Here is a 23,459-nt window from a genome sequence, read left to right as displayed (position 1 = left end):
CCCCCGCCTCCCCGACTCTATTATAAATGATAATGCCTGGAAGCAGACTCTGGAATTGTGATAACGATAAATCTGGTGCTGTCCCCTGTTTAGGCAAGGTTATTTGTATTCACGTTGCCAAGCAAGAAACTTTGAAGAGGATGTGTGAAAAAGTGGTGGTCGGCACTGTTTATCATCCTGTGGTAGATTGTTAGGTTGGAATTTATGTCCCTTTTAAGCTATCTCTTATATTGTTGTTAGGTAATTGAGATTAGTAACTTTATTTTGGTTAGGATTTGGTACTTATTAGGGTTTTACAATTTGTTTTTTTATACGTGGCTGCAAGAATATTGTCTATCAATTCCGTCGTAGAATGACTCTTTAGGAATATGGAAATTTAGGGAATTGCAGTGTGATTTCAGAGATGGGTGCTTGCTGATGTCTTAGTTGTATAGCAAATTAGCGATGATAGGGGTGTTAGATTCCTTTATGTTTGTCTTTGGCTTCTTGTCAATTTGAACTATAATGAACTTCAAGTATTTTCCATTTTTATCTCCCTATTTGGCAACTTCTGTTCACCGCCAACTGTGCCTTGCATTTGTCTGTGCTTTGTTTTAACCCCGTTCTTCTCATTGAGCTTTATTGATGTATAGAAAATGTTGAATTTGCTAATTGTCTGATTGTACAATGGCAATACACGATCAATTGATTGTCTGAAAACTTAAGTACTTTAGTATCCCTTGTGTTGTGCCTCATGCGAGTGTTTTTTAATGGATACTTCTACATTGATGATGATCGTTTACTCTTTTCTATCCCCTTTAAATGTAGCAAGTTGAGAATTGTCTTATAAGGGTGGAACAGTCACCTAGCCAATCAATGCAAAATGCACTCTCTCCATCACTCAAAGCATTGGTTGCAGAGCAGCTTTTTAGACATCCTGATGATGATGTGAAAGTTGCAGTTGCTTCTTGCGTCAGTGAGATAACAAGGATAACTGCACCAGATGCTCCTTATGAAGATGACCAAATGAAGGTACTTTGAATTCATTGTTTTGGATACTTTTGCAGATTTGATGATTTTAAAATCATTTTCTGCATTTGAAGTATTGATTCTTATTAATGTTCATGCAGGAGGTCTTTCAACTGATTGTGTCATCGTTTGAAAATCTATCTGACAAATCCAGCCGCTCATTCATTAAGAGGACCTCAATTCTTGAAACTGTCGCGAAAGTAAGATCATGTGTGGTGATGTTGGATCTTGAATGCGATGCTCTTATCATTGAGATGTTCCAGCATTTCCTTAAGGCAATAAGGTACAAAATAACTTTTTGATTGGAGAGTTACATTCTCTTGTTGACATATGTTCATCAACGTAAATCTTCAGCTATTTTTTCATACCTTATGAAATCTGTCTGATTTAGTAAGTGTTTAAATTTTTGCAACATAATCATTGCGTTAGAAAAATGTTCTTTCAGTTCTTTGTCTTGGTCTCTCTCGTGCCATGAATCCATGCTATAGCATAACTATTTTCATATATTAAGGGATGGCTTTGATTGCTGTGAATTTTTAAATTTGGGTTTAAATTGACAGACTGCTATTAGGTGATTGAAAATAGTGATTATGATCCCTCATGAGTTTTTGGAACTTAAAGGTCTTAGTGCCTATGTTAGATTTGGTAGACAGTGGGAATTCCAGTAATTTTCAAATTTGATTTTGAAGTTTTCTGTTCCAGCTAATCAAAACAAAGTTTAAGTGCTCTTTTGAGAAATATTCTCCTGGGACTTTTTGTCTTTCCTTTCTCTTCATAATGGTTTTGTCTGTTTGATTTTTATGTTTAATAGAGGCTTTTTCCCAATTCAAAACTTTGTTGTCATCCTTCTGTATTAGAGTAGATTACTATTTTCAAAAAGAAAAAAAGTGGTTTGCATTCTATATGATTATTTTCCTAATGAAACATTTTGTTTGTTTTTCAGGGATTATCATGCAGAGGCTGTCTTTACATCTATGGTGACTATTATGACCCTTGTATTGGAAGAAAGCGAAGACATCTCTACGGAGCTGCTCTCCCCAGTCTTAGCTTGTGTAAAGAAGGATAATGAGGTCTGTAATCATACGAGTAACTTACTACCTTTTACCTTTCTTCTACATTCTTGTTTAATTCACCCACGGCTTCTATTTCTTCTCAGGAAGTTCTTCCTGTTGCTCGGAGGTTGGCAGAGAGAGTGCTTGAAAGCTGTGCATCAAAGCTGAAACCTTACCTAACTCAAGCTGTGGAGAACTTAGGCATTTCTTTTGATGATTATAGTAGTGTAGTTTCTTCTATATGCCAAGCGACACCTGTTGCTGTGGAGCAGAATGATGCTGCCACTGATAAACATGTGGTAATTATCTCTTTGTATCTGAACATAATTTCATCAATCCTTTTTGTTTGAGGGCAATTATTAGTCATTTTGTGCAGTGGTTCTGTATGCATTTCCACTCTGCATCAGTTGCAGATAGATTATGTGCTACTTGATTATTGAAGGCTTGCAGTTTTATTTCAATGTGTATGATACTTTGTTAGTCTTTTTGGTTGTTTTCTTTTTTCAATTGTTTTATTCAAGATTTCCGTCAAACCGGGGCAAGTTTTTGCCTTATGCTGACATCTTCCTGATATGTTTTATGCCTTCTTTGGTGAACATAGAGCAGATTTAATGTCCTGTATTTTTCTTTTGTGGTTTAATTTGCTGTAGGATGGTGAGAGCAAACCAGCAGAAGCACCTTTGGATGAGGCAGCCCAGGCACGTTTTGTTTCATATATTTTTGTCAATTGTCAATGTTCTATCTGTGTGTGTGTGTGTGTGGATTCAAGTGCTTCCTTTTTTCCTATTTTATTCAATTTTTGGTGTTAGATAATGCTTGAAATTAGTCATTTATAAATCCTCGAATGTGTACCAGGAGGATAAAGAGACACCTAAAGAAGCAGGTTCAACTGAACAAGTTGATGTTGCAAATGACAAATCTCCCAAGTCAGTTGTTAGCAATGGCATTGTGCAAACTGCTGAAGATGACTCATTGGCTGATTCGAACTCCTTAAAGAAGCAAGAGGTTGACCATCTTGCTGATAAGTCCAAAAATGCTGATATATCAAGTGTTGCTGAACCTGATAGATTGGAAGCTGAGAAAGTTGTCAATTCAGATTCCAAGTCAGAGCAAAGTACACAGGAAAAAGGGAGTAAATCTGACTTGAAATCAACAGAACCTTCTGACAGCTCTCATGTTGATGAGAAGGAACCCGAAACTTTAACAGACCATAAAAATGAAGTCAAGGATGACGCTGGTTCACATCATGATGATCCATCTGTTGATGGGGCTGTATCCTCAGAAAATAAGAGAGAGACAAGTGTTCAGCCTTCCTCACCAAAAGCAGCTGAGAATGAATCAACTGATGTTGCCTCCCCAACACCAAGTGGGACTATACCTGATGAGAGTCATTCCAAAAAGGCTGCACAGCCAAAAAAGAAAGAGAGCTTGAACAAGGAGACCACACCTTCTGTTGATGATGTCTCTAAGAAGGCATCTGAAGGGACAAGTGATTCAGAAGCAAAAACAAACAAACGTTCAGGGAAAAAGGTTTCTACTGTGGTTTCCAATGAGGATAATGCTCCAGCTGATGTAGATGAAACTAAGACAGAAAGTGGCACCGCAAGTGATTCAGAGGCAAAATCACTGAAGCAGTTGTCAAAGAAGGTAGATGCTAACAGTAATGCAGATGGATCGTCTTTAAAGCAACTGGAGGATAAGAAAAGGCGAGCTCGGAGGAAACTTGTTTCCGAGAAGGATGGAACCAAAACTTCAACCAAGAATGATGATGAGGTGCTTAGTTTTTGGCTTTTAAGTTGTAATTTAGATATTCTGTTGATGTGTTATTTATTTCAAGCTTTATTATTTTTTTATATATCTGTTCTAGATCCCTCAATCAAGGGAATCATTGTTTTCTTATTATTTATCCAGGAAAAGGTTGCTTCTCAAAAGTCAGTCAAGCCTAACAAAGATGATTCTCTCATGGAGGAGACCCCTAAGACAAATTCCAAGAGAAAGCATACTCCAAGTAAAGACAAAGTAAGTATCTCTAGGGACAAGAGTGTTGAGATTGCATTTGTCTTTTACTTTTATGTATCTTTTTGCATCGATCAAGATAATATCTTAATGGTGGTGTATTCTAGTGTTTGGTAGGTTGGGTTTTAAATAAAGTGGGCATCATAGCTTGCCTTTCTTTATGATGGTCCTTATTGGTTTGAACTCTTAATAGGTTTTCTACTCTCACACCTTTGGTGATGTTTTAGCTATTCACAGGCCATTCATCTTTTCTTGCTGTCTTCTTAATCCTCATGTTGGCTTTGTTCCATATTGATGCTGTTTTACTGCATGGTACCTTTTATTTTTTTGGATAATTGAAATTCAACCTCCAAAAGAAGCAGTAACTCCTGCTTCAGAAAGTTTAAAGAAGGCAAATGCCAAACCAACATAAACTGATCACCTACCTGGATCAACTAATCCCCAACTATGACACAAATCAACATGAAAAGGATTAGCAGTTACATTATTTAAAGAACTGACATGAGCTGTAATATCCTCAGCCAGATGATTAAAACACAGTTTCAGGTTTCAGGATTCTGTAATTTAGAAATAACTGCATTGTACCTTTGGCTTTCATGGAAGAATTTTATTTTAGCTAATTTTTCTATTCTTTTTTTCATCGCTTTATTTCATATTACTTGCCTTCCTCCTTACTTTTTAAGCACCTCTTTACTTTTTTCTTCGTTTCTCATGTATCTTTTTCCCCTTGTCAAAATTGATGCCTATCTATCAACAATGCCACCTTTAACCAGCTTTGAGGTCATTTATCTTTCAAGAGGCATTTGATATTGCTTTGATATTTCCACAAGGTTCAATTTTTTTGTTTTTCTTAAAACAGTAATCCTGCAATGCTGTCATTACTTCCTCCTTAAATTTAGTAACAAACCAATGCTTTACTGCATCTCTATTGCACTCGTGGGTGCTAATTTTTTTTATTTTCTTTTGTTGTTTCTGGAGATCATAGCTAATTGCCTTTTATCTTGTGATATGGAAAGATATTGGAGTATATAAGCTCAAATATTCTGTATAAAGTATCGTAAACCTTTTATTTGGCTCTGTCTATACAAGCTGCAATTTTAACATAGTTGAAGCAATGATATTCTAGATGCTTCTTCTGAAGACACCTGCCTGACTTTTTCATATTGATTCTTTGTCAGGCATCTGGTTCTATAGAATATGATGAGAACCTGGTGGGCTCAAAGGTGAAGGTCTGGTGGCCCAAAGACCGTGCGTAAGTATAAATATTTCTCTATATTCTCATTTTATTTTGTACAATTGTTATAGAAGGTGATACTCAGAAATTAAACCATCAAAGTTTATTCATTTTTATCTTTTCTCTTATATTTGTATGCATGTGTGGGCATGTATCTTAATGTGTGAATGTTTATCCCCTACCCAGTTCCAATTTCCTTGCTTATATAATTTTTATATGTGGATTTCCCTCTCTCTCTCCCTCTCTTCATGTTGCATAATAGCTTGTCTCAAATTGTGAGTCAAAGAATTAAAACTTTTTTCTTACTCTATCCAAACATATCTTTTTTTATCTTTTCTTTCTTATGAATGGGATGAAACTAAAAAATATTTTCCATGCTGGCAAAATGGCATCTCATCTCCTTGAATTTCTGCTGAGAGATACATGCTAGAAAGAGTAAATAACTTGTACTAGAAAAGAGTAAATTACTTAGTTATTCTAAAAGGCTGTCTCATGTGTTATATGATTCCTGATTTGTGACTTGCTGTCTGGAGCTTTTATCTGGAGGGTTTATTCACTTCCATCATTCTTCATCAAATCATATTTGTATTGTTTGGATACATTGTGCCTTTGCCTTGACTGACTTTGGTCAAGGAACCTAATTATGTAAATGCACATATGTAGGATATTTCTTTACGTGACACTGGAATTATGGTTCAATTTCTTTTTTCAGATTCTATGAAGGAATTATTCATTCATTTGATTCGGTTAAAAAGAAGCACAAGGTGACACCTCAAATAAGATACATGTTTTCTTTTATGTTTTTTTTTTCCTGCGTATGTTACCAGAGGTTTTTCCATCTAAATGTTTATGCCAGAATGTATTAAATCATTTTTTCTTCTTCTTCATTTGTCTATAGGTGCTCTATAATGATGGTGATCAAGAAATTTTAAATCTTAAAAGAGAAAAGTGGGAGTTCATTGAAGATGAGTCTGGGTCAGATGAGGTGGGCAGTTGTCTAATTTGCACTTAACTAGCTTTTATATGATTCATGTTCTAGGTTGCTAAAACTTTATTGAAACAGGAAGAAGCAGCTGATCATCCAAGTCCTGATGGTTCATCTGAAATGTAAGTGATTCCTATTGTGATTCGTGAATTTTAAATTTTTGATTATCACAATCTTGGTTCTAGATGGTGTCTTTGTGTAGTTTGGCCTTGCATTATGAAACTCTGCTTGGTTGTTTTCTGCAGTTTAGGTTGATAGATCTTCCATTCTTTATCAATGCTAATTTTATGTGAATCTTAAGATGTTACTTTTAAGTTTTGGGATTATTTTATAGGGAATAGCTTTGCATTTGCTTGTTGGTTTCCTTGGCTCTCTGGTCGTTATTTGTCCAATATCCTTGTATGGGCTTATCATTTTTTTCCTTGTTTTGATTTCCATTACCAGGCCTCAAAAGAAGAAAGCGAAATCATCTGATCAGCCAACCAAGAAAATTAAGATGGATGATTCAACAAAAAGGTTATTAAATTCTTACAAATAAAACATTTGCTTTGATTGTTTCTTTGTTTTTTAAAAATCTCAAACTTGGATGGCCAGGGTTGGAGGAGCTTCTTCTGGAAAACCAAAGGGTGCTGCCGCAAAATCTGGTCGCAAAATGAAGGAAGAGAGTAAAGTGGATGGCAAATCCAAAGATGGCTCCAAGAGTGTCAGTAAACCAGAGAATGACAATGCCAAAGCCAAGGATCAAACCCCCAAAAGCTTTAGTAAATCAGGTGACCTTGTTTTAAAATTAGGAAACAAATCCAAGAAAGAGGACAGTGGTGACACACCCAAGTCTACCAAATCCAAGGATGATGGCGGTGTTACACCAAAAGCTTCAACCAAGTCAAAGCCGGACTCTTCAAAGGCAACCAAGTCCAAGCAAGAAACCCCCAAGATTTCCTCCAGTTCTAAGGGTAAGCCTCTGAAAAGCGGTGGCAAATCTAATAATGCTAATGGTACTGGGAAGTCAAAATCTGGTTCATCAAAGGTGAAGGAAAGTGAGAGCCTGAAGGAGAACTCAACCGATTCAGCTAAGGTGTTGGAAAGTGCAAAGCGTAAAGTGCCAAGTTCGTCCAAGGCACAGGGAAGCGACTCCAAGTCTGGAAAAAAGCAGCGGCGAAGATGAGCTACAAAGTCACCTCAACCTGCATTGTCCTTTGTGCAAAATGTGGAGCTTGGCATAATCTTTAATATTTGTTGCAGCCTTCTTAGATGTTCACAGGTGCTGCGTTCCCATCTAGCCATGCATTTGGTAGTTGTTAGGTTTATGGCTAGCAAATATTCAACAGTTACTGTAGTCTATAGTGCTTTTAGGCCTTTTCCCGTTATTTAAGGTGCAGCAGTAGGATTACATTGGGTTAGCCTTTTTGCCCTAACTAAGAAGAGTTGCGTCTATAGATAATGTAATAGATTTACAAACTTTGTCGCAGCAGTGGTGGCTTATCTCCTGTTCAATCCCGTCGTGTATATTTTAGTTTCCATGTGCATCTTTCTTCTTGCTTATAATCTAATGCATGAGCAGCAGGGGCCTTGCTTAAGAAATCAAAGGAGGTTTCTTCGCCTTTGATTCGTGCACGGAAGGTGAATGGTCAAGATGGAATACAGGCCCATGATGGAGTTGTTGCTTGATATGTGTTAGTTAAATTAACCGTCACAGGTTGAGATTTTAGTTAAAATGCGTGCCATTTTAAACTCTGAAAATCGAGTTTTAAGTCAGTTTCAAAACAAAGAACAAAACAATCAAAATGAGTTTAAATCAGTCTCAAAACGGAAATATCAGCATGTTTGGTTGGGGGAATGGTTTAACCATTCTTTCTTTATTCTTAAGGAGTTTTGGTATTTTTTTGTTGAGAAATAGATCAAGAAATAGTCATTTAATAAAGGTAATTATTTTTCAAAATTTTCTAAAACTAAAGAATAGTTAATATTATCTTTTCTCGTATCAGTTATTCTATAATTGATGAATAAATTCAAAAATTATAAAGATAAAAATATTTTTTACAAATTTAAAAAATTACAACTATATATGTATAAAATATTATTTCTCTCTCTCTTTCTCTCTCTCCTGATTCTAATTTTTAATAAAATATTAATATTAAATTATAAATAAAATATTAATAATTTAAATAATCAATATTAATAAAATAAATTATAAATTATTCTTATTTAAAAACAAAATAAATTAAAAATAAATAAGCATAATAACATTTAAATTATATAAATAATATTAATAATTAAATAATCAATTATTAATATTTAAAAAATTACTAATTAATAATATTTAAAAATAAATAAATAATTAATTAAATAATTAATTTAATTAAATAATAATATTTAAATTATAAAATAAAATATTAATATTTAAATTATCATTTATTAATAAAANTATTTAAATTAAATAAAATATTAATAATTAAATTATAAATAAAATATTAATATTTAAATTATCAATTATTAATATTTTAAAAAATAAAATAAAATAAAAATTAATCATAATAATACTTAAATTAAATTAAATATTAATATTTAAATTATTAATTATTAATATTTTAATTAAATTTTAAATTATTAATATTTAAAAAATTTAATAAAAAAATAAATATATAAACAATAAATGTGTTTTTATCTTTTTTTTTAATTATTGTTATCAATCAAACACTATTATAAATCATAATAATTATTTTTATTTTATTTTTTTATCATACTAAATTAAATAATAATTATTTTATTTTATTTTTATCTATTCTGTCATAATAAAATAAAGCAAATGTTTTGCGCCTAAAGTCGAAATGGATTCGCGTTTGTCAGGCCTATGAAAAACCCGAGGCCGTTTTAAGTAAAATAGATCCAAGGAAAGTGATAAATCCGAACCGGCCCATGTACCCATCTATAAAACCCCTAGTTCATGGCGAAAAGGAAGAGGGGAGTAGAGGAGAGTGGAGGGGTGTTACTGTGTTAGCTTATAGAGAGGAGAGAATGGATAATATGCAGGCAGTGAATAGCTTCGTGGCAGCTTATCTGAAGAAGAAAGGATTCAAGGAAGCGGAGCAATTGTTGGAGGATCTTCAGAGCAAGGATTCCGCTCCCATCGATTTCCACAACGACCCCGAACTCGCTAAGTTCATTCACCACTTCTCCCAGTAAGTTTAATGCAAATCATAGCTCCTCTAAATTCCAACAGTTTTTCTTGTTTTTCTATCATTTCATTTGGTCCATACTTTTGGAATTCATACTCTTTGGTTTTTACTTCAATTTAAGCTGTAGAAAGGATTGAAATGTGGATACAATTGGTTTAATGATGTTAAATCCCCCCTTCCCCCCTTCTCTTTTTGTTTAGCCCTTAAGAGAATTCTTTTGGAAAGAGGTTGAGTTAGATAATCTTTTCAAAATGCAGACTTTAACTCTAAGGAAGGTCCCAATGTGATGACCTAAATTGAATGTCGGACGAAAATTAGTCAAATTTCCTGTGACCATGAATGTCTGTTCCAACCCTGTGGTAAAGAATGCTAATTAGAGAAATTCTGTGGACGAAGGATGTGGATGTTTGCTTTTGTGGTTGTGTTTCGACGTTTGTTGTAGGTAGCTTTTCTTTTCCTTACAAATGTGCTTGTTTCCAGATCGGAGGATGATGTGGTACGCTACCAGGATGGATATAGCAAACTGAGGTCTTGGACTTATAGTTCACTAGATTTATATAAGGTAATCAGTTTTGATATTTGTTGCATGGGTTTTAACATTGGTGACATGACTTAGTCGTTGAATATATGCAGCATGAGTTGCTTCGTGTGCTTTATCCTGTCTTTATACATTCATTCATGGATCTGGTGGCAAAAGGACATCTGCAAGAGGGTATATTTTAAAACTTACTAGACTTTCTGTTTCTCTTGTATCCTATTCTTTTGTTGACCTCCTGAAGTGTGCTATTTAGGTAACAGCTTTGATAAGTTCATCTCTCAACTATCTTTGCTTTAATTTACAGCTAGAACATTTTTTAATGCCTTTCGTGAAGACCATGAACTGATGCACTCACGTGACCTTCAAAAGCTGGAAGGAGTTCTCACTCAGTCTCATTTGGAGGTTAATTAACATCCTAATATTTGCTTATTTAGCTTAAATACGAGAAGTGCTTCCCTTTGATGTTCTCATTATCAGCTGTTGTTTCCTTAACCAGGAGATGGAATTTGCTCGTTCTCTTAGGCAGAATAAAGTTAACATCAAGATATGTCAGGTAATACCAGTCCATTCTTTCTTTGATAACTGCTAATAAGATTAGACATAACTCTATTCACTTCCTTATGAACTGCTGAACTGGTTGTTAATCATTTTGGCAGTATTCCTACGACCTTCTGCTGCAGTATTTGCATAAAACACAGTCCACTGCTATGCTTGGGGTTATTAATGAACACATCAACTTCCAAGGTGATGCATAGCTCATATTGTGGATAACACAAACGCAAAAAGGGATTTACTGTCTGCTTATGGTTTTCTTGTTTCCTTGCAGTTTCTCCTGGACAGCCCACTTCAATTTCTGATGATGCAGAGGTTGTAACACTTATTGGAAGCTGCCAGGATGCAGCTAATCAGATAAATCAGAAAGAAATACATTGGGGGGTGAGTCACTAAATTGTTCATATGATAATCTTTCTAAATGAATTTTCTATGGAATTTAGCACATATAGTATAAAGGATTTCTACTGCCATCTGCACTATGCTGAAATCTTATTTGTGTGATACCACTCCACAGACATATAAGTGGGCATTCTTGTTCACTTATTGCTAATTGTTCTTTAATTTTGAGGCTCGTATACTTGTCATAGTTGCTTGAAGACTCCTTAGAAGAACGCTTGGAGAAAGCAGGAGGTTTGCTTTCAGATTCTGAAAAGACAGAAGGGGAGAACAAAGAGGGGGATGTAGATGAGACTAAGGTATGTATTTGCTTAAATACTTGTAACAATTACCTATTTTCCTTTCAGCATTTGAATGTATATATTTTACTTGTGTAAATTTGTAAGTGATTATCAAGTTTACTATTTGATGCACTCAAATTTCAGTTCTTTGTTCTTTAATTTTGCCCTATCTGTTTCTTGTTCAGAAAAGATCAGTTGAAGGTGGAAAGCAAGGTGCTTCAACTAAAAAGTTGAAAAAGGACAAAGCTGCTAGTGCAACAGCAAAAAGTGCTCGCCCTGAGGCTAACACCACCTCCACTGCACCCCGAGTAAAACCAGAGCTCCCTTTGCCAGTAATGTATTTTCAGTGATTCCCTCTTTTGATTATCTTCGTCAGATGTTGGATTGATACTTAATGTAGTGTGCTAAACTTTTACTGAACTTAAATAATCACAGAATTGGCAATGTTCTTTTCTACGCTCTTCGTAAAAATAACAAAAAAACAAAGAAAAGAAAGAAAAGCTTGTGTGAGCGGAGAAAGTGCTTGGGCGTCACCCTTTTTTGTATTAGCATGCTTGTTATGACAAGTTCTTAATGGAAAAAAGTATATGGATGTGAACAAAAGTTAGGTATGCTTTGTATAGATTTTGATGTAATTTTTGCTTCGAGAAATCTCTTAGTTATTCTTGCAACAACCATTTTACTCTTAACATGGTAACAGGTAAAATCTCTGTATTTGTCTGATATGTATTATTTGTTCCTGTTCCTACCAACTAATGTTTGTGAAATAATCTGTCATGCAGAAGGGGACTTTGGATGAATATCTGTGCCTGTGCATGTGCTGCATGTTATTTCCTTAAATTGACATTTTAATGATTGCTTCAGGCCAACAGAGGTAGAACAGTCAATTCTTGAGGACTTAAGAAACCGTGTACAGTTGAGTAGTGTTGCATTGCCATCTGTCAGCTTTTACACTTTTCTCAACACACATAACGGGTAATGTCCATGACTTGGGTGATTTAATGGCCATCTTGATATTTAATGTCTTCAGCAACTTATTATATCTTATTTAACCTGTCTTAGTTTGAACTGTTCATCAATTTCGCATGATGGGTCTTTGGTTGCTGGTGGATTCTCAGACTCGTCATTGAAGGTGGTATCTTACGTCATAGCTTGCCTATATATAATTGTTGCTTTATTGGTTGCCTTTTTTTTTTTTGTCGGGAAACATATTGGTTGCTAATTTGATTTGTTTATCACAGATTTGGGATATGGCAAAGCTAGGCCAGCAAGCTGGCAGTTGTAAGTCAAAAATATTTTTATTTGCCTCCCCCTTGACGGCTTCAGTGTCTCTTGAAGTTGTAGCCAAACTATATTAGGAAATCTTTTCAGCTTCAATTCTAATATGCCCATTTATGATTCTGTTTGACTGAGGTATTCTAAAGTCCATACAGATATTGTTACAAAATAGTGCTGGTGTCAGCTATTTTGCAGGGTGAAAATGATTCTACTTCAAGTAAACATGTTGTGGGACCAAATGGTGTGAAAAGATCCTATACATTGTTGCAGGGTCACTCAGGACCAGTTTATTCAGCCAACTTTAGTCCTCTTGGGGATTTTATTCTTTCCTCTTCTGCAGATACAACAAGTATATTATACTCTATTGCATTCTCATTGGGATTCTTCCTGCTTATCTCTGTTTCTTCCTTTTCCTTTTATTTTAATATTCTGCATCCAAACTTCTTGCAACCTTAAAAACACTGATCTGTTGCAGTTCGCCTGTGGAGCACAGAACTAAATGCAAATCTTGTTTGCTACAAGGGTCATAATTATCCTGTATGGGATGTTCAGGTATGACTGATCTTCCACGGATGTTTGATAATATCTACCATTTCTAAAGTTTTTCCCACCTTTCCTTCCTTGGATTGAGATCTCTTTATCTTTGTGCCTCTCATACAATTTGATGTGCCTTGTCTCCTGCTGCAGTTTAGTCCTGTAGGACACTATTTTGCCAGTGCTTCGCATGATCGAACAGCAAGGATTTGGTCGATGGATAAAATACAACCTATGAGGATAATGGCAGGGCACTTGTCTGATGTCGATGTAAGTAGTCTTATCTCTTTCTCTCATATGCTATTGTAAATTTTATTATCAACTAGGTAGTCAATCTTTCTAGTAGGTCCAAGACCACAAATGGAAGTTGCATCATTTGATTTCTAGCAGGGTACCCTTTTTCCCTATGGGAATAAAGTACATACTTTTCAGAGCTTTCTAATTGTTTTTAAAAGAAAATCCCTTGCTCTTATTTGATCCTGTATCATATTTCAAACCGATCACAATTATTTCAACCATCATATTTCAGTGTGTGCAATGGCATGCCAACTGCAACTATATTGCCACTGGCTCTAGTGACAAAACAGTTAGATTGTGGGATGTGCAAAGTGGAGAATGTGTTCGGATTTTCATTGGTCATAGGAGTATGATTTTGTCATTAGCAATGTCACCTGACGGTCGATATATGGCATCTGGTGATGAAGATGGCACAATCATGATGTGGGACCTGTCTAGTGGACGCTGCGTTACACCTTTGATGGGTCACAGCTCGTGTGTGTGGACGCTTGCTTTCAGGTGGAAAACCTTTCTCCTAAATTTTAAAATTATGTCTTGAAATTCCCTTGTAAAGCAAGTTTTTGTACCTTTCAGTTTCTTAACGTTCTTGTTGCTGGACATTCAGTTGTGAAGGTTCACTTCTGGCATCTGGATCTGCTGATTGCACTGTAAAATTGTGGGATGTAACAACAAGCACAAAGGTCCCAAAGAATGAAGAAAAGTAAGTTTCACAAGTGGAGCAATTTGCTTGTTTGATAGAGTCTCATCTGGTAACTTTTATATATTCTATGTCGTAAATATGGCCTTGAATCAACAGGAGTGGAAATCCAAACAGACTAAGATCGTTGAAAACCTTGCCAACCAAGCTTACTCCAGTTTATAGTTTGCGGGTAATCCCCTTCATATGCTTATCTATTTCCACCTTCTATGCAACTTATCTCATTTTCTACTAAGGTAGTCGAATCATATACTAATTGAACTTCATCATGTTGGGGGCAGTTTTCCAGAAGGAATCTGCTGTTTGCAGCTGGGGCGCTCTCTAAGAACCAGTAAATCGTCCATGTAAGAGTAACATTACACAGCTATGGAGGTCAACCTACTTCACACTGTAGAAGATGTTGACTAGCAAGCCTCTTGCATCTGTTAAAGTATTGGTGAATTAGCGTTTCCTAACTCTTTGATACCATGTAATATTGTACTTGAATATGAAAGAATGGGTAGTTATTTGCTATTTGTAAACCCTTATTAGTTGTCAAGGTGCACCAGCTCTTCTGAATATTGATTATTCAGTCATAAATCCATCCCTGATATCGATTACAGGAAAAAGGGTTAAAAGAGCAGAATGTTCAAAGCTAGAAAATTTCTACCCTTAACAAATCATTTTCACCATAAACTGGAAGGCAGAATATCTCAATGCCAACAGATTGCCGTGCCTTGCCTTGAGGAAGACATGATCGAGATAGCAATTTTAGTCTGATTGCCGTGCCTCGCCTTGAGGAAGACATGATCGAGATAGCAATTTTAGTCTTTCTTTGTGCAATAGTCCCACAAGTCGTACAACCATGTGTTTTTTGCTATCCACACATTCCTTTGCATCTTATTCTCTTACAAGACATTGAAGAACAACACAGCTGGATTCATGGGCAACAACCTTTTTCCACCACTCGAGCTAATGTGAGGTCACACCAAGTAACATCCAGATTCAACTGTAATAGATATAACCTTCAATTAATCCTGCAATCAATGGCTTCTTAGCTTCACGGCCCCACCCAACTACGAACGCGTGCGCCTGCCATGGGGTTTCAGACAATCCTGCAAACATCAGCATTTGTCTCAGATTGAATCAAAGTGTACAAGGTCACCTTGGCTACAGGTCGAACCGATTTCTATGCTATAATATGGTTTACACATACCCCTAGGCAGACTGAGTTCACTTCCCTAATATCTATTCCTTCACTAAAGCTAACATCCGATAAGTAAAGATTATAGAAATTGCACAAATCATGTTCTTTAAGAAAAAGAGAACACAATTTCTCATTTCTGGGCATTTGATTTACGCTGTTGGGTAAAATTGTACCAATGCATCTAAAAAGAACTTCCATTCATCATCCTAACATGACTGATCTGATGATTATTACAACTTTTTGCAGCAAAAGCAAACAGGCAAATTCTTTTGGAACAATTGCCTTTTGAATTCGATAGAGTCAACAACAGCACTTTGATCTAATAGAGACCAATCATCTCCGATTCTTCTTTTTCGATGCTTCATCTTGGATATATCTTACGGGAGTTAAAACTGAAAGTTTATAACTACCTAATACCTTCTCAAGTCTTGTGCTTGACTAGTAGCGTTGTCAAATGTTCTTTCTGCCTTCATAAAGTTTGATTCCTGCAACAGAAACGAAAATACTATATAAACAGTCGAATTATCCACTGTAAAATAAATCACAACATTTGCACAATATTTTCATTCCAACAACTTGAGGAAGCCTAAATTTCACTCGCAGTAACTAAGTAGATTCCGAGGAAAACCCCACAAAATTTGTAGTTTAATTTCTTTTTCTTCATTCCATCTTCAAATGTATGCTGCCACTACATTAATCTTTAGCACTGTACGTATACAGGTAACATGCATGAAGCACATGCAATTGTCCAGACATTTTCTAGACATCGGTTATAAATACCAGAAGGTATGTCTGATGCTTCCAAATTCCAGCCATGATAAAGTGGCCTAGATGTGAGAAAACAATAGGCAACCCCTATATGAGAATATGTATTAGCTAATGTCCTTGATTTGGATAAAGAAGAATTCCAATACAGATTTGGATAATCAGACAGACAAATTTTTTGAAACAAAAGGAACCCAACAGGTGTACAAGTCTCCATTACTTTTGCTCATAAAAAGAAAACATTTCTAATTAAGCGGTGCCTTGTCCTTGAATATCAAGCAATCGCATATGGTTAATGTTAATTTGCCCATACAGGAAGAGTAGGGACTTTATAATCCTTGAGTTCTTTGCAGTTCTTAATGAATGTCAAGTTCATGATAAAGCTATCAAAATTTTCTCCTGTAAAATGATTTTCTAGAAAATGCACTAGTTATATAATGAAGAAACTAGAAGCTCAACATCTCTACATATGCAGCCTTAGAGGAGGATCCCCTTTCCCTTTTTCTCCATTCTCCTAAACCTTCTAATTCCTTACGAAACCTACATTTAGAGGCCAATCACTATTTAAATGTAGTTTACCGTCGAAAACAAGCATGATATTAAATTGATATTAGCTGAAGTGATTGCCCAAAAAAGGTACTTTAGAAGAGCCAAAGAGGGATCAAGTACTTGCAAGGTAAGTAAAGAAATAGTTTCAGACTCTCATAATATTATAATCCTATTCTAGACAAGATTCAAATTGATATATGCTAATAAGTATCTTATCCAAAAGATTTAGAATGTACTCCACCAAAGTTATATTATATACATATATACCCATCTTTAATTGCCAAAAAGAAAAGAAGAAGAAAGTGGTACAAATATTTTAATTAAAGTGTAGCAATTCATTTGCAAGAATTCAGGCCATACAGCATGCAAACATTGCGTACCTTCATGGACAATAATGGATTTGTTCACATCTTCATACATTATTAAGTTTCAACTATTGTAAACATGAGAAACATTGTGAGGAATAGGACCGATATAGGCCATCCATCCCAGCCAAAACTTTTGTTCCCTTGGTTAAGGTTTAAGTAAATAAGAACCACACAACCTAATAGTTAAAGGCCTCTGATCTCCAGACCATAACTTGTTAATTTTTCACAGTAGCTTTCCTCTGTGCTTTTCCCTATTTCCATAATTGGCATCAATCAATGTCTAATAAGAAATTTGCCTAAACTCGGCTACATCCACTCCAGGGTGTTTGACTTCATCATACGGGAGGTACCAGTAAATTATATAAACAAATGCAAATAGGGAATACTTCAGGACATAGTCACCTATTAAATTTTTGTACCTTCAGATTAAGTCACAAGAAGATGGTCCAAAACTCGAATTATAGCTCCACATATACACTTCCATCTTTCACACTCCTGAGCGGCAACATCCTGCGTCCAATGAATTAATCATAGATTCATGTGATTAATCTCTTTAAGAGAGTTCAAAAGTTTGAATAACTCTTACCAATTTGAATTTTCATGATTGAAAATTGCAGGAGAATGTATCAATAAGTGCAATGTCTCCCTTTTCATGCAACAAAATCAATTTGATGCATCACTGTCAAAATGTAAAGAGCTCTCTTAAAACACTAAAGGGGGGAAGCTGCCCATTTTTAATGCTGTCCACGTACACAACAGAAAGAATAGCACCTATCATTGATATTGCCAACAGATCATCAATTCATTTTACACCAGCTGTTTCAGTACATCCAAAAAGAGCTGCATTCACACTGCCATATTGCCCCAAAATGGATTCCGGTAAGGACGAAGACAAAAGTTGCATGGTTTTGTAAGAATTAAAGCTGGTCTAGCTGGATATGCAGATAAGCTGACATTGAGGATCCCACAATTTTGACCAAATATAAAGTCCCATTGTCATTTGTGGGTTTTTATAATTGGAGGGTGAAAAAATACAAAATAACTTTCATTGCACTAAGCATAAAAGCTGCAAAAGCAAAGAAAACCACTCAAATAAAGTAGCCCATACATCTAGCTTGGTTATTCATAGGGAAATGAGTAAATTGGTATCCTTGTTTATCATAGAGAAATCAATAAAGGCTCGGGTAAATGGTTGTCAACATTTTTCAGAAATATTAAAGTTTACCTCCTTCTTCTCCCTCTCGAACTTCATACGCACAAACACATACAGACCGACACACATATAATCCAAAACCACTATCTATACTTCATGTATTAATTAACATTACTCTCTATGCCACTTAGAAGAATAAATTCTAAGCCTTGACTACGGTAACATAGTTGCACCCCTTCATCCTAGTTCAAGAATTCAATCACTCAAACTCTTAAATAATTAATCTTAATTAGAACAAATTGTCAATTACATAGAAAAACTCTCCCATGCTTTTGGCACCATTATAACTAGGAAATCTTTAATCCAGCAAGAATGTATAGCATTGTTAGAGAGGAGGGCCACATCAAAACCAATTTCATTGCCCTCCCTACCCCTAAAAAATTATGAATGCATAAAAAATTGCTTTTCAATGGTTTTCTTACTTGTTTTGAAGCCCTTGAACCAAATTTGAGGAGGTCATGATGGTACCATTGGTGTATGATATCCCGTAGCACCAAACTATACTTTGATCAAACGACTAAAGGAGGGCAGATAATTCATCCAAAGGAGCTGCACTACCAAAGAAAATATTATTAAAACAACAATGAAGAATAGAACTGAATGGTATTGGCTAGTAAAATGATGGTTGGAGCAAATGAAGTGTAGTAAAACAAAATAAATGCAGAAAATTTCAACAATCGGGCGTTTGGTAACGCAAACAGATATAGTTGGGAAAAAATTCAAGGCTTCAGCTATCATCAATTATCCTTTTTCTTGAGAACAAAAGGAAATATTACGAATGAATAACAGAAAGGCTGAAAGAAAAGAGAAAGAAAATTGGCAAATCATATCATAATTTCTAGGGAGTAGATAAAAAGGGATTATTAAAGAGAAAAATAATTACACTAGCTTAGGAGGTGGATTACATGGGCAAGGCTTTGCCAATGGTATACAAACCCTGCAAAAAGTAACCGCATATGGTTAAATTGATACAATTGATCATGTACGACTGCATTCCATTTAATTCAAGCACAATATACTATAATCAATTAATATATTAACTAAAAACCTTCGAATCAGAATTAAGTTTAAACATATCACCGTTCTACGATCTCCTGCAATTTATTTATAAATTACAATTAGGATATGACCAGCGTATAATATCTTCTGAAACATGTGCATAAGGCCTGGAAACATATTCTCTTGATTTAGCCAGTTATGTATGAACTAACCAAATCTGTCAAATAATATATGAACCATCCAAGGCTGTTTTATCGAAAGAATTCGAGCTTCAGAGAGCTACATTGAAATAAACCAATCTTTCTTCTTCTTTTTTTTTATAAATTTTTTATAAAGACAAAAAAATAGTTAAACAAATATTACTAACAGATTATGCTGATGCCTACATGATCTTGTATGGACCAAAACCTTTTGCTTTCATCAATCAATTAAATACAACTGGCTATATATCTGTTATATTTTTCCTAGATGAAGACAAACACTATAATTAAAAAGCCTTCACTGTCACATATTTGTAAAGAGCTTATCCTCCTCTTTTCGACATTGTCAGGGAAGGATTTGAAACCTGAGAATCGGATCGATTGATTCAAAACATCGATGCACCAGATTACTATACCATTCAAAAACTGTTGAATGGATAAAAGGCTTTACCTTTATCTGCAGGTAAACACAAAGTAGTCAACATATCTCATCAGAATTTAACAAAAAAATACAAAGAAGAAGAATAGAGAATACAATTTCATCAATTTCATGCTGTTTAAATCAAATAATTACATAGCATCCTTAATGAATGTATAATATTGCATGTGTAATCAAGGACAACATATCTGTCTAGCACCAACAAGAGTCAATTAAACTATTAAAAAAAAAAGAATAATTACTATCTCCATTAGAACTATTGAGAAAACAACACTTACCTTGAAATCAAGGTAAGATGTCAAATACCAATCAGTTGCATGAAATGATCAACTTAACCACATGGGAAATGCAATTCACCTTTTTTCTGATATCAGTTGACAAGTAAATCCGGTATCAGATATAGAATATAATTAGGCATAAATAACAGAGGCATCCTACGAGGCAAACTACTAGTTTTTGCCAGGACTCCCAACCTTGAGATACATTCTAACATACAAAGGAAGCAATCATTCAAACAAGGCAGAACCAAGTATTACTTTAGTTTCAAAATCAACAAAAATGCAAACACATGCACCAGGTAAGTGGAATGTTTTCATTTCCCAAAAGAAACCATAATCTTATAGTTCGAAAATTGTTGATTGCATGCAACTCTTTACCTTAATGCAATCTGATATAGAACTAAAAGCTAAAGGAGGTACGAGAAATAATAAAGACTTGAACACAGTATGCATAAACAAGACAGATGAAAGAGTTAATACCAAAACTTCCATCCAGAGAGTTACAAAACTCAAATGCCTGCCTACCTGCAAAAGGAACATCAAAAAAAGCAGGAGAGAAAACAGATGCGGGAAATCGCTGATGAAAACTCATCATCACACGCCCTAAATCCTAGTCCCCGATGCTCTTTTTGTCAGCTGAACTCACTAAATCATCAAATCACAAGGGAAGAACAGGCAAATACACTGTCAAATCAGAAGTTGGAAATCTGGGAAATGAATCAATTTTGACTAAATTTGCACAAAAAAACACAACTTGGAGAGCATCCATCAGCAGGCAGTAAAACAAGCAACCGTTATTGTTACAAGGATAGGGTTATACTAATTTGCAAGCTGAGAGTAGTAAAACAGCCTGATTCTGGTAGATTTAGGTGAGAGCAAACTCCAATCAGGACAAAAATTTCTCTGAGTGAATATATGATTGCATGCGAAGGAATAAAAAAGGGAAAAACATGAAGGAGATAGTACTAAACAAGAAGCAAATCACTGAAGAAAAAAGAGAAAGGGAAGGGGTCTGTTGAGTGAGGACCATACTAACTAGCTACTAAGTAGGCTATGTATATCGTAAATGGTCCCATGTTTATTCATAGTTTTGACGCTAAATCCGCACAGTAATCAGGCGTACCCCAACAGTAAATAACATAAAAAGCCACGCTTTGGAGATATTAATTGTATATAAATAAATAGATTTAAAGGCATAAATTACTCATATTGAGAGCAAGCTCTGTAGGGAAATAAAGAAAAGACACAGAAAAGATCATCAGTAGGCACACCCATATTCCTCTTCGAATAGAGTATCTTCACTGCCGTCGCGTTCAAACTACTCCCAGAGTCAAGAATGAGAGAGAGAGAAGGGAAAGTAAGGAAGTAAGGGGAGAAACGAGAAGAGAGTGAGAATGGAACAAAACTCGCCAAGAGGTGACCAACAAAGGATGATCAAATTCCGGCACTGGAAGCTGACAGAAAGAGAAGTGAGCACGCAAAAGCAAAAGTATAGACTTATACAAGTGCCTCTGTGTGCTCACTCTCTTCTGTCAATTTCTATGTCCCAAGAATGAGAGAATAGAAGAACAAAGAAGATGATGAAGGAGAAAGAAGAAGAAGAAGAGTAAAGAATGAAAGGGTAAAGCGTATTCCCATACAAGGAAACAGACCAACCACACAAAAATTTACCAAAACGAAGAAACAACAGTTACACATAGACCCAAAAGAAAGAAAAAATAAAAGGAATGAGTCAGATCTGAGAACACAGTAACACCCATTTACGGAAAAGGTACCAAAAGTAAGACCCTAAAATCCACGATCCATGCCGTTTTCAGTAAGGAATGGAGAACTTCAAAAACGATTTTAGGGTTTTTATTCATACCAAACTAAAACCAAGTCCAAACCCAGTATGAATCTTAAGGAAGAAATATCATAGAAATGCCCCCAAAACGAAAACGAAAACGAAAACGAAAACAAGAACAAGAAGAAACCCTTCTCTCTATCTTCTCCCTTCATCATCATCCACTAGTCTTATTCACTTCTCTTTCTCTTTCCATGTCTCTCTCTCTCTCTCGCTCTCTCTCTCTCTCTCATGCAGAACGTACAGGTGTCGGTAACACGTACCCAACTGTCCTTCACACCCTTCTTTTTTCTTTCACAGAACTACAAATCCAACAGTTTCGTTGAAGAGACACACATCAAACACAAAACTCGAACTCAAAATCAAACATACAATAACAGTAAAATCTTAAATGACAAAGAGACAGAGAAAGTTGGAACACTGAAGATAGGGGCAAACACTCAACAACCCTTCCTCCCACTGCATATATATAGACAGAATTACTTCAAAAGTACTGAAAAAGAGAGTCACTTCACTTCAATTTTCGCCTTATGCCCCTTTTTTTTTATTATTCTAACAATAAAAATACTCCCATAATTTACATTGGTTTTTTTTTCCCTTTTCTTTTTTTTTTTGGGGGGGAAGACAAAGAGTGCACGAAGCTTTTTCGAGAAAGCGAAGAGAGAGTGTATGTGTGCGTGTGTGTTCAACACTTATTGGTCGCTTGGGATTGTTCGAGTTTACATGTCGCTTTCATGGGGGTCCAGTGACCTCTGATTCATTTCTGGCCGTCGACGGAAACCATTCCTGACCGTCGGATCGTGGTGGATGTGGGACCCGGACACCTTTGTCCGCTTGTGGTCTTTTGCCCTGGCGTCTTCTTGGGAATTGGGCTGATTGGACTGCGTCATCTGGGGAGACAAGTTTAGTGTATGGGGTTTACCAGTTACTCCCTACTGCCAGTTTTGGGCTGATGTTAGTACAACCGCCAGTATGGACCAATCAGATTGATTGCCTTTCGAGGGTATAACTGTCTTATCGTACCATTGGTGACGTGACACTCTCTGATTTGCTCTCCCTTTCTTTGAGCGGCTCTAGGAAGTACACGATGCTTTCATTAATTAGGGTTTCCACGCCCAATTTCTATGAATCAGGACACTCTTCCAAAGAAGATGAGATTTTAATCTCCATCGGATTATTATTTAATACATCGGTACATTTTTTAAAATCTTAATAAAATTATAAAATAATATTTTAAATTTTATCATTAATCTGATAAAAAAGCGATATTGTTAATTTGTTATTACATTTAAAAAATAAAAAATAGTCAAGTTCATAAATTTTTATTTAAATTAAAAGTATAGCATGTTAATAAATTAATTAATTTCAATTGAAATTGATCTTACTGAATAAATATGGAGGTTTGATTTAATGGAATATGTCAATATGATATAATTAATGACTTTTTTTTTGTTAATATCTAAAGATTAAAAAATTTCCATGTAAATATCAATTGATCTTGATGAATAAATCAGTAATGCAGGAAATAATCCAATTATGATCAATTAACTGCTGAAATTCTAAATAAAAAAT

General features: G+C 35.3%; 2 protein-coding genes and 1 long non-coding RNA gene across 13 annotated transcripts in view; 2 read left to right on the top strand and 1 right to left on the bottom strand.

The window, feature by feature from the left end:
* LOC18587716 (protein IWS1 homolog) overlaps positions 1–7,815 on the top strand; it is a 9,612-nt gene extending 1,797 nt beyond the window's left edge. Inside the window, exons 2-14 of the mRNA XM_007011672.2 lie at positions 808–1,011; positions 1,110–1,291; positions 1,952–2,078; positions 2,165–2,359; positions 2,711–2,758; positions 2,916–3,833; positions 3,972–4,079; positions 5,255–5,328; positions 6,023–6,074; positions 6,209–6,295; positions 6,374–6,417; positions 6,740–6,811; positions 6,890–7,815. Of these exons, the coding sequence (XP_007011734.2) occupies positions 808–1,011; positions 1,110–1,291; positions 1,952–2,078; positions 2,165–2,359; positions 2,711–2,758; positions 2,916–3,833; positions 3,972–4,079; positions 5,255–5,328; positions 6,023–6,074; positions 6,209–6,295; positions 6,374–6,417; positions 6,740–6,811; positions 6,890–7,460 (2,682 nt within the window). The 3' untranslated portion in view covers positions 7,461–7,815. The remainder of the gene's footprint in view (positions 1–807; positions 1,012–1,109; positions 1,292–1,951; positions 2,079–2,164; positions 2,360–2,710; positions 2,759–2,915; positions 3,834–3,971; positions 4,080–5,254; positions 5,329–6,022; positions 6,075–6,208; positions 6,296–6,373; positions 6,418–6,739; positions 6,812–6,889) is intronic.
* LOC18587715 (transcription initiation factor TFIID subunit 5) lies at positions 9,249–14,626 on the top strand. The gene is made up of 19 exons (XM_018127712.1): positions 9,249–9,474; positions 9,952–10,033; positions 10,105–10,183; positions 10,314–10,411; positions 10,506–10,562; positions 10,666–10,753; positions 10,836–10,945; positions 11,152–11,259; positions 11,427–11,578; positions 12,106–12,216; positions 12,304–12,373; positions 12,483–12,522; positions 12,704–12,868; positions 12,995–13,071; positions 13,207–13,323; positions 13,583–13,848; positions 13,955–14,050; positions 14,147–14,219; positions 14,329–14,626. The coding sequence occupies exons 1-19, from the start codon at positions 9,311–9,313 to the stop codon at positions 14,380–14,382; spliced, it is 2,007 nt and encodes a 668-aa protein (XP_017983201.1). The 5' UTR covers positions 9,249–9,310; the 3' UTR covers positions 14,383–14,626.
* On the bottom strand, positions 14,536–22,424 carry LOC18587714. Of its 11 annotated transcripts, none has more exons than XR_001929516.1 (9): positions 21,316–22,421; positions 20,525–20,689; positions 19,693–19,784; positions 19,012–19,065; positions 18,551–18,677; positions 17,502–17,766; positions 17,335–17,425; positions 15,651–15,718; positions 14,536–15,141 (listed from the first exon to the last, which is right to left on the bottom strand). It is a non-coding gene; the product is annotated as an uncharacterized LOC18587714 (long non-coding RNA). The 11 variants fall into 11 exon arrangements; XR_001929513.1 differs by having other exon boundaries at positions 17,502–17,594; positions 17,687–17,766; positions 20,525–22,419; XR_001929509.1 differs by having other exon boundaries at positions 19,012–19,222; positions 20,525–22,424.

Source organism: Theobroma cacao, chromosome 9 (genome assembly GCF_000208745.1).
Source record: "Theobroma cacao cultivar B97-61/B2 chromosome 9, Criollo_cocoa_genome_V2, whole genome shotgun sequence".
NCBI lineage: Eukaryota > Viridiplantae > Streptophyta > Magnoliopsida > Malvales > Malvaceae > Theobroma > Theobroma cacao.
The sequence above is the reverse complement of the archived record's forward strand: the minus strand, read 5'-3'. Positions and strand labels throughout refer to the sequence as shown.

Coding starts and splice junctions, on each gene's coding strand:
- LOC18587715 (XM_018127712.1), top strand. CDS start 9,311: ATGGATAATATGCAGGCAGTGAATAGCTTCGTGGCAGCTTATCTGAAG. Junction 10,184..10,313: donor AAAAGGACATCTGCAAGAGG/GTATATTTTAAA, acceptor TTTAATTTACAG/CTAGAACATTTTTTAATGCC. Junction 12,217..12,303: donor TTTCTCAACACACATAACGG/GTAATGTCCATG, acceptor AACCTGTCTTAG/TTTGAACTGTTCATCAATTT.